At 35.8% G+C, this 11,582-nt stretch overlaps 1 protein-coding gene across 1 annotated transcript in view; it reads right to left on the reverse strand.

The window, feature by feature from the left end:
• Nucleotides 1-1,519, reverse strand: part of LOC138330585 (uncharacterized) — a 2,253-nt gene extending 734 nt beyond the window's left edge. Inside the window, exon 1 of the mRNA XM_069278148.1 lies at nucleotides 19-1,519. Coding sequence (XP_069134249.1) covers nucleotides 19-1,519 — 1,501 coding nt within the window. The remainder of the gene's footprint in view (nucleotides 1-18) is intronic.
• Between the last annotated feature and the right edge of the window lie 10,063 nt (nucleotides 1,520-11,582).

Raw genomic sequence — 11,582 nt, forward strand, 5'->3', positions numbered from 1 at the left:
CAGGATGAAATGATGGACGAGACAGCGATGGACGAGACAGCGATGTATCTTGACGGTTTGGCAAAACTGATGAAGAGTTGTGTTGATTTGGCACTGGTGTATCCTCATCAGGATGAAATGATGGACGAGACAGCAATGTATCTTGACGGTTTGGCAAAACTGATGAAGAGTTGTGTTGATTTGGCACTGGTGTATCCTCATCAGGATGAAATGATGGACCAGACAGCAATGTATCTTGACGGTTTGGCAAAACTGATGAAGAGTTGTGGTGATTTGGCACTGGTGTATCCTCATCAGGATGAAATGATGGACGAGACAGCAATGTATCTTGACGGTTTGGCAAAACTGATGAAGAGTTGTGTTGATTTGGCACTGGTGTATCCTCATCAGGATGAAATGATGGACGAGACAGCGATGGACGAGACAGCGATGTATCTTGACGGTTTGGCAAAACTGATGAAGAGTTGTGTTGATTTGGCACTGGTGTATCCTCATCAGGATGAAATGATGGACGAGACAGCAATGTATCTTGACGGTTTGGCAAAACTGATGAAGAGTTGTGTTGATTTGGCATTGGTGTATCCTCATCAGGATGAAATGATGGACGAGACAGCGATGTATCTTGATGATTTGGTAAACCTGGCGATGAAGAGTTACGTTGATTTGATTCTAGGATAGGCTCATGATTACCAGATATTTCTTCTGATCCTTGATTTGTCCTATACAATCCTTCATAGGACTCAACATGTTGTCTCAAAGTTTTTATTGGATAACTTTTTTTACATAAATTACATTTACTTTTTACCTCTTCCATTTCTTCAGCACTAGCAATTGGATCACAGTTCAAGTCATGTTGAATAGGTCTAATATAAATTGTTGACTGTGGATTTGTGTGACTCTGAAGGTTCTCTCCTGACCAAGCTGAATGAATAAGTTCCAAATTCCGGCATGTTTGGGTTGCTCTCAACAGTTCAAAGCCACCGGCATTCTGCAATTTTGGAAATCCAGAGATTTGGGCATTTCTCTCCAAAATATCTGATGATAATTTCTCTAGGATATCATTTGGGGTATCAAATTTTGAAAGTTTTATTCTTTTGATTCCTAGTCCTGCACTTGATAGGACTTCCTTTTCTTTTGGTGTTGGTATTTTTTCTTGGTTTTTAGAGGCTAAACACAAAAAATTTCGTGAAAATGTTCTATCAGTCCTTTTGTTCCTACTAGTACCCCGTCTTGACCGAGACCTACTCTGTCTGTTTCCATATGATGAAAATAGCCGTGTTCTTTCATCAGTAATTTCCTGCACAAGGTTTCTGGCTGATGGAGAGACGACGCCATGCTGATCATTTTCTTGATAGGTTTCAAGATGTATTCGAAACCTATGCCTCTCTCCTATCGTTACGATTCCTAACCGTGCAAGCTCTGTGTCAGATAATTTCTTGGCTGTATTTATGTCCACTCTTTCCCTGTCAAAGTTTGACAGCAGACTTTGCATCTCTATTTTCTTCAAAAGGTCTTCCATAGTGGTAATAATCTGAAAAAAAACAAGGGCCTTAATAGTCATTTGATAAATGATAACATTAGAACTGGCATGCAAGAAAAGGACAATAGCTTAAATAGAAGTTAAGTACTGTATCTTAATGTGCTTTAATTGATAGCTCAATACAAAGTTTCATGAGATGTTCATATTTTATCATATTATTATTTAACTAATCAACTTTTTATATGTTTCCAGGTCAATTAATTTTTATTTGCAGAATAACAGTGATTTTCCAGTAATTACTGTCTTTAATGATTTTCAATAACAAATCCACCAAACTTTGTCAACATTATTCTAGTTATTATGTTCACAAGGTAAAATAATATATTATTACAAAGGGCAATAACTCTGTAAGTTAAAATCCAAGATCACTCAAGTTATCTGTTAAGGAACTATTGATGAAGAACGTAGAGACTGGGCCATGACTTCTGCTCAACAGCCCTTTGGCTTTGGATAGGTTGAGACTACTATTATAATACAATAGTAAATTTGTTTTTAAAATTGTGGAAAGATCTCCAACATGACAATTAGGGCTGTTTGAGAACAGCAAAGCTTGCTTCTGGAATTTTGTTGTCTTAAAACAGGTTCCTTGTATGTAATTTACAAGTATTGTAAAATATAACAATGTCATTCACATATAACTTAACTTTTCAGTCCATTGGGCCTCTTGAAATTCTTAAAATTCAGCAGTTTCCCCCTTTCAGTGATTTATAATCATAAATTATTGTTAAACACTAACTCCAAAACCTTAAACTGGCTATTTCGGCCCATTGGGCCTCTTAAAATTCTGATATCCAGCATTTGGCTCAATAAAATGATTTCCACACCCATTACAACAATTATAATCCAAAATTCTTGAAGAAATCAATTTCAGTAGTGACAGATAAGTTTTTTTCGACACTTACACCAAAACCTTAACCTGGGATTTCCAACGCCGACGCTGGAGTGATTTCATAAGCCTCCCTCTCTCTGAGAGGGGAGATAAAAATGTACTAATGAAGTGTATTAAGAAATGATTCAAATAAGGTGGTTTATAAATCAATTTTATTGAAACAACAGGCCCATGGGCCTTAGCGGTCACCGGAGTTCTGATACAGAATGAAACAAAGATTTAGATATATAAACATGTATATATTGGTCTATCAGGCCCTTGAAATCAGTCAGTGACTTTATGAATTGACTTTAAAATATATTTGATTCTACCATTTCTGGAATTTCAGAAGAAGATTTTTGAAGTTTAGCCTATTGGACTCCTTTTGGCCCCACCCCTCAGGCCCCTGGGGATCAGTCATGGAAAAAATTGTTAATATGGCTATTCATTCTGATAATTCAGACAACATTTGACTTATGTCCTTTTAGCTATTACAAATGACCAAATAATGCTCAAAAATGTGCTTTCCCAATATAAACTATAGTTAACTTGATCCCCTCACCAGGGGGAAACGCGAGACCCCAGGGTCATATAATTCACAAATTTTGTAAAGGACATTGAGACTTTTTTTTTTATCTATGAAGAGTATTTAATTCTAAAATTTCTGGAATTTGAGAAGTTTTCTGAAGTTTTAGTCTAGCATGGTTCGCACAGATTTTCAAACCAAAATTCCAGCACTTTTCAAGCACTTTTCCAGCACCTTTTCTAGATTTTCAAGCACTACTTTTTTCTTCTACATTGGACTTGAAATCAGAATTTTCAGAAAACATGCCTACAATTTTGCAAGCAATTTGTTAGTACAATTTTGTAAGAGTAATTAGATTCAATTACACATTCTTATCAAACAACAAAGTCATCCCAAGTAATGTCTGATTACTGAAATTATGATAAATTGATTGACAACAGAGCTTTTGCCATAGTATCAATTAAAATGTCTTTTTATATGCTATATTTGTGATCCGCCATTTAAAGCAGCCATTTGCATTTACAACAATAGGCTCCTGCGCTATTCGCTGGTCCGATTTTGCCAAACAAACTGTTGGAGTACCTGGCATAGTCACTACTGAACACGATAGCATGTTTATTTGGTGTCATCCATGCAATTCACACGAGTTCTATGTCTTCTCCAGAAATATACATTTTTCTCTTATTTTACTGAAATTTACAAGCAGCTTCACAAATTACTTATCAACAGTAAGACTGACAGTTAGCCAGGGTATATACCAACAATTAATGAAATTAGTTCTGTTCAATTGCAGCACAGTAATGCGTTTTAGGCTTGCAAAATATCACTGGTTAAAGCCATTACATGAACCTTAAGACAGACTTATGGCGACAGTATATTTTAATTTATTTTCAAACATATATTTTCAACAAAATTAAAATTAATTTCACTTGTTTTTTTGTTTACGGCAGCGAGTTAAAGACCACTTGTCAAAATGGCGGAAATTGCATATGAAAGGACCAGTCTAGATCTTCGAACACCCCAATAAACTTTTGTATTTCTGAAACATCTTTAACATCTTTAACTATTCTGATGTATTTATACCTTTATTTCTCAAAACAGCAACAAACAATACTTTCTTAAACAATAACCTGTTCATATTCCACAAAATACAAAGTCAACTAGGGCCTATACCGGAATTCATGTGTTATGCTACACACGTTTTAATAACGGGGCGGGAAGTGAACCGAAATTGAGAAAATCACATTTTTTCTTAATTCATGCCAACAGCATGTTGCAAGTGCTATTTTTCTTTAAGAAGAGAAATTTTGCTATCATTTTAAGATAATCAAATATTTTTCGAATATGTTTAACTTTTCATGCGATGGTGTTTAATTTGGCGATCGTCAATTTTGTTTGGCCTATTCAAACTTCTTATTTGGTGTCAACACACACCACAATTATCATGCATCATGAACAAATGTGGCAGGCCTATAAAACGACAGAAACAAATAATTTCTCTCTGTGTTTCTTTTCATATTTTCAGAAAACGTTTTAGCTGTTTATCTAGCAAATAATATATTAGGCCTACATGTACCTACCACTGAAACGTCGTCCCGCCAAACAACACTGCAGAAAAGGACTTCCGAATAGCAGATGGTGATCGGGATCGTGTTGCGCTTGGTTGTAAGGTAGAATCCAACTGCATTCCGAGTAGTCTTAATAGAAAACGTCTTAATAACTTCGCGACACGATGCAATAGCATGGTGACATGATGCTATAACGTAGTGACACAATGCTTTAACATGATGACATGATGTTATGACCTGGTGACATGATGATATAACATGGTGAGATGATGTTATAACATGGTGACACGATGCTATAACATGGCGACACGATGCTATAACATGGTGACATGATGCTATAACATTGTGACATGATGCTGTAATGTGGTGACTTGATGCTATAACAGGGTGACACGATGCTATAACATGGTGACATGATGCTATAACATGGTGACATGATGCTGTAATGTGGTGACTTGATGCTATAACAGGGTGACACGATGCTATAACATGGTGACATGATGCTATAACATGGGGACGTGATGCTATAACAGGGTGACACGATGCTATAACATGGTGACACGATGCTATAACAGGGTGACATGATGCTATAACATGGGGACGTGATGCTATAACAGGGTGACACGATGCTATAACATGGTGACACGATGCTATAACATGGTGACACGATGCTATAACAGGGTGACATGATGCTATAACATGGTAACACGATATTAGAACATGGTGACATGATGCTATAAAATTGTGACACGATGCTATAACATGGTGACACGATGCTATAACATGGTGACATGATGCTGTAATGTGGTGACATGATGCTTTAAAATTGTGACACGATGCTATAACATGGTGACATGATGTTGTAATATGGTGACATGATGCTATAACATGGTGACACGATGCTATAACAGGGTGACATGATGCTATAAAATTGTGACACGATGCTATAACAGGGTGACATGATGCTATAAAATTGTGACACGATGCTATAACATGGTGACACGATGCTATAACATGGTGACATGATGCTATAACATGGTGACATGATGCTTTAAAATTGTGACACGATGCTATAACATGGTGACATGATGTTGTAATATGGTGACACAATGCTACAACCCGGGGACGTGATGACAAAACATGGTGACACGATGCAATAAAACATCTAGTCTTAAGGCAGCTATGGCGTTCCATATCACGAGGACAACGGGACCTATTCTACTCGCATAAGATAGAGAGGCGATTTTTGGTGTCTGCCATCTAATATAAACTATCTGTTTGTAAATATCGATTTTGAAGACACAAATACCTGTGTTCATGTCCGATACCTATTTGATATTATCCTTAATCACATATACGAGTTTGAAAAACGCTTGAAAACAGGGATTTATACCATGCATACATGTATATTGATGTACCTGTCATAGATAAATGAACATCTCTACGAAATTACTGCATAATTATACACAATAAAATGCTCATAATAATCCACGTACGCTGTATATCTGTGGTGGTTGGAACCACATATATGTGAATATTATATCAAGGATTCTTGATTATGTTATCCAAAGCCCGACTCGGGTCTTTGAATGTCTTCTGGTCAAACCCGCTTAACAAATTTCTGACTTTTTTTTATATAAAACCTGCCCATACGATTGAGTTATGATTCCAAACAGATTTTCTTTGCATATATGTAAATGCATCAGCTATTTACTAATTGCGTTATATCTGAAATTGGTCTATTTGTTTTTTGACGAAATACATTCAGCTTACATATAATACAGTACACTCGACGACTTGTTGATATTTCGCTCAAGTTCATTCATTAGTGTCTTTAATTGAAAAATAAATCATGCACGGGTCAGACGAAAACAATGAGACTGAAGATGTCTATGTGACAAGTCTAATCCATGTAGCAGATATCAAGTACAGAACAAAAACAGAACTGTCATTCCGAATAGCCAGTGTCGTGCTGCGTTAATCTCTATACCTGTATACTGCAGTAACTAAACCGGGTGGTCAACCGAGACTAATGAGGGGGCTAACCAGATTACGTAAGAAAGGTGTTTAGTGACCTGTCACGCTTTGTTGATTAGCTCGAGTCAAAAGTAAGATCACAGGTAAGTTAGCGATGGACCATCGTGTAATTGTTGTATAATGTACTATTTGCTAACACTTAAAAATCCCTTGTTTACTGTAAAACATACCGTTCCAACATAACATATAACAAGTGTATCAATTACTAGATGTACAGTATATACTTCAGAAAGACTCATTATACATTTGTCTTGTTTATATGTTCTGGTTACACGTAAATGTATTTCTATAACAAAAACTACAAAATTATTTACAAATGGCATGTCTTGAAAGAACAATGCAAATATAATGCTCAATGTCAGAATTTTGATATTTCTGATAGTTGCTAGATTTCGGATATCCATTTTTTTTACTCCCCTCCTAATTTATGTCTATGATATCTACGTGTATTGACCTATGAAATACATTTAAAACATTTTCTTTTCGTTATGTTGGTTCTTGAAATCAGAAACATATATAGGCCTACATATATATTTCTGCTGAAATCCATAGGCCTAGAGAGAATTTTTATTTATACAGAAACATATTCAAATCAAGGATTATACGTCTTGTTCAAATGAATAATTATATAACCATCATTTTTCCAATTCGTCTCTTTTTAGATCACATTATGAAAATGGAATATTCCCGAGGTTTGATAATTTAGAAAGTTGTTAAAACAGAGATAAGATCTCTAGTTAAATGTACCAGAAACATAAATAACATATACATGTTTCCGCTAATCTAAATATATATTTAGCCTAATTTCAGTTGTGATATTTCCTATTATATATATAATTAAATCGTCAACATAACTGTATACTGTATATATGTTTGTAAAATTCTCGTAACCCCATTTTAAGAATACATATATGTCCCCCTTTGTGCTATAACCCCACTATCAAACACCTCACTGCCGTTGTCCCCGTGACGTCACATCCGGTTATTCCCCAAATCAGCGTGAGCGGCCGATGCCCTGATTAGCAGTCGATACAGGTAAAAATCGAGCACTTCGGAGGGCTGTATCTCGGTACTGAAGCGGCCGATTTTGATGCGGTTTTCAACATTCTTGTCAGGAGATCAAACAGATTAACATATCTAAATATCATTTTCCGTTCCGTGTACACTTTCATTCCATATAGTACATAGTGTCATGCATTGTTTTCGGGACATACAATGCACAGGGACCTGGCACGAAATTTTTTAACCAACAGTATACATATATATATTATAGTATCAAGGGTATGAACTCGGCAGTAGAGAAAAACGTACCTATTTTTTTTTAAACCGTGATTATTTTAATAAATGGGTTCTATACAACATTGACCACAGGGACCTGGCACGATTTTTTTAAACTAACAGTATACATATACATATTATAGTATCAAGGGTATGAACTCGGCGGTCGAGGAAAACGGACCTATTTGTTTAAAACCGTGATTATTTTAATAAATTGGTTCTATACAACATTGACGGATATCTTACCTTAAAGAGAAATAATTTATCTTTCCATTGAGTGCTTGATGAACAAAATTGGCCAAGTATTGACGAAGTTATGACTTGATGAATCGGGAAATTTACGAAAAATATGCCAGGTAGACATTTCCCTGTCCGGTCGAAATGTCGTCTCGGCTCTAATGGGCACCTCAAAAACCAAGCCATAATCACATAATCTACTGCAAATTCATCAAGCCATAACTTCGTCAATACTTGGCCAATTTTGTCCATCAAACACTCAATGGAAAGATAAATTATTTCTCTTTAAGGTAAGATATTCGTCAATGTCACAGGGACCTGGCACGAAAATTTTTAACCAACAGTATACATATATATATGTTATAGTATCAAGGGTATGAACTCGGCGGTCGAGAAAAACGGACCTATTTTTTTAAAACCGTGATTATTTTCATAAATGGGTTCTATACAACATTGACGGATATCTTACCTTTAAGAGAAATAATTTATCTTTCCATTGAGTGCTTGATGAACAAAATTGGCCAAGTATTGACGAAGTTATGGCTTGATATATCGGGAAATTTACGAAAAATATGCTAGGTAGACATTTCCCTGTCCGGTCGAAATGTCGTCTCGGCTCTAATGGGTACCTCAAAAACCAAGCCAAAATCACAAAATCTACGCTTGTGGTGGTAAACAGTACCCATAACTGTGTTCATCCACAATCTCCTTTGGAGGTGTCATGACCCGTACTTTGTAGAAACTCCATAAAAACATCGTGTAGCTCACTTACTTTAACCGTCACCGCCATGTTCATTTTTCTCTCGGAACGCTTCTCGACTTTACATAATGTGACTACATTATGCAAATTATGTAAAGTTGAGATTGTGGATGAACACAGTTATGGGTACTGTTCACCACCACAAGCGTAGATTTTGTGATTTTGGCTTGGTTTTTGAGGTGCCCATTAGAGCCGAGACGACATTTCGACCGGACAGGGAAATGTCTACCTAGCATATTTTTCGTAAATTTCCCGATTCATCAAGCCATAACTTCGTCAATACTTGAACGATTTTGTTCATCAAGCACTCAATGGAAAGATAAATTATTTCTCTTTAAGGTAAAATATTCGTCAATGTTGTATAGAACCCATTTATTAAAATAATCACGGTTTTAAAAAAATAGGTCCGTTTTTCTCGACCGCCGAGTTCATACCCTTGATAATATAATATATATATATGTATACTATTGGTTAAAAAATTTCGTGCCAGGTCCCTGTGATACAATGTAACTATTTATCTTTAATATTTTTTATTTTGAAGAAAATAAGAAGTTCAAACTTTTCAATAATGGTAATTGTGTTAAGTAAGTAACTTTTGTAACTGAAGAAAAATACTTATTCGCCTGCTCCTGGTTTTGATAGAGAAAAATATCATTTGTCAACGGTGGAGCATTTTGAAGACAAGTCTCCGCCTCTGGGTCGCAAGTTCGAATCTCATGTGGGACAGTCGTCAGGTACCGAATGTTCATCGGTTTTTTTCCCCTCTGTGTACTCTAGTACCAATTACCAACCTGGCACGTCCTGAAATAACCCTGGCTGTTAATAGACGTTAAACTAATCAAAGAAAAGGAAGTATCCCTTTCCACACATAGCGCTTTGTCTGAATAAAAACGGACACGCTTCACCGCATTCACATGGTGACTCTAATCGATTCATCTGTTAATTAGTTAATTAGTACATCGTCGGTTGGTGCGAGAAAACACTTAGTTAGTCAACTGTTGGCGCCAATCGGAAATTTTAGTGGTTCAGGAAGGCATAACCATATAGAGCAGGATCGATACCAACTGGTTCTAATGTTCGAAATGTTTCGATGGTGAAGCCATTTGGCTGGAGATGTTTTATATTGTTAATCTTTGTATAAATGTTCAACATTAGGAACCATTACACTGGTTTACATGTTATTTTACACTTCTGATATTGTATAAAGCTACAGTACAGGGACCCTACCAGTAGTACAATACAATACAATTTATTTTATTAAAGTGTCACATGTCAATTTACATAAAACAACAAAGTAACTGTACAAAATATTCAAATCTAAAATTGACACCCAGCCTATAACATATAAAGGCTTACGAGACACTGATGTCTATAGTTTGTGCTTAAAAATTCATTTTTCTACTATACATTTTATAAATTGTGCTTGCTAAAATATTTTGAAGATTGCATTCATTCATTAAAAAAATTAGTTTATCTTGATTATTTAAAAGGCTAAAATCTGGAAAAAATGATTCAGCCAAAGTAAAAAGATTTCTTCGTAAATCTGAATAAAAATCACATACAATTAAAAAATGACATTCATCTTCAACACAGTTTGAGTTACATAATGTGCAAAGTCTGTTTTCTAAAAGAACCTTAGGACAAGAATACCGACCTGTTCCTATATTCAGCTTTAAATTACCACTGCGAAATTTAGCTTACACCTGTCTATGTCTAAAATCCATGATATTGGAAGCATATGCTTCGGTATAATTACTGGTTTTATACGACCTGTATGTTCTAAGTTTATTACCATTTATACAATTTTTATCATTAAATAACTACTTTTTCCAGTTATCATTATCGGTATTAGTGAAATGATGTTTAACCAATTTTACACATTTTTTAAGTAGATAATATATGAACATTCGTGAGTAGTTGTTCTAAGTTATTATCGCTCAAGTTAGACGGAACAGTAGTCGTGATTAAGGAAATTTCTTTTCTCGATTGTTTACTTCTCACGAAACACGTGATTTCCATATAAACAAAACAACACCATCAAGAAGTATACGTCAACGGCTTCAGATCCTCGGGGAAATCTGGACGTACAGTAAAATATGCACACAATCACGACCACTGTTCAATCACGACTACTGGTCGAGTCCCAGCAAATGTTATACTAGTCAGCGGCGTAGCTAGGTCTGTATAGGCATGCATGCCTTGGGGTGCAGGGGGGGGGGGGGGGGGCTTTCGCCCCCTGCTCAGGGTCCAGGGGCGAAGCCCCGGTAGGGGGTATGGGGGGCGAAGCCCCCCAGAAGCTGACGGGAAATTGTTTCAATGTAGTAACCATTTTACTTCTTTGGTAACTTTTAACGTATATACCAATGGTTAAATGGAAGTCACGATATTTAGGTGATAACCATGCAAAACTATATACATTGTATACATACTAGATTCCCGTGACAAGTGCGCGAACAAAAAACACGGATTTGGGTGTAAATATTAAATTAGTAAGTAATGGAAGAATTTTGAGTTATTTTAACTAGTGAAAAACTTATGGAGAATATTTTAAACAAAATTAAAATTAAGTTTACGTGTTGGTTTGTTTATGACAGCGAGTCAAAGACCACTGTCAAAATGGTGGAAATTGCGTAAGAAGGGACCAGTCCTCGACCACCTCAATAAAAAAAAAATATTGTATTAATGACCTATTTTTCTACTTATTCTGTTCTATTTCTAACAATTACAACAACAAAAATTCTTTTCTAAATCAAAAATCTGTTCATATT

The sequence above is a fragment of the Argopecten irradians genome, chromosome 9, assembly GCF_041381155.1.
Source record: "Argopecten irradians isolate NY chromosome 9, Ai_NY, whole genome shotgun sequence".
Taxonomy (NCBI): Eukaryota; Metazoa; Mollusca; class Bivalvia; order Pectinida; family Pectinidae; genus Argopecten; species Argopecten irradians.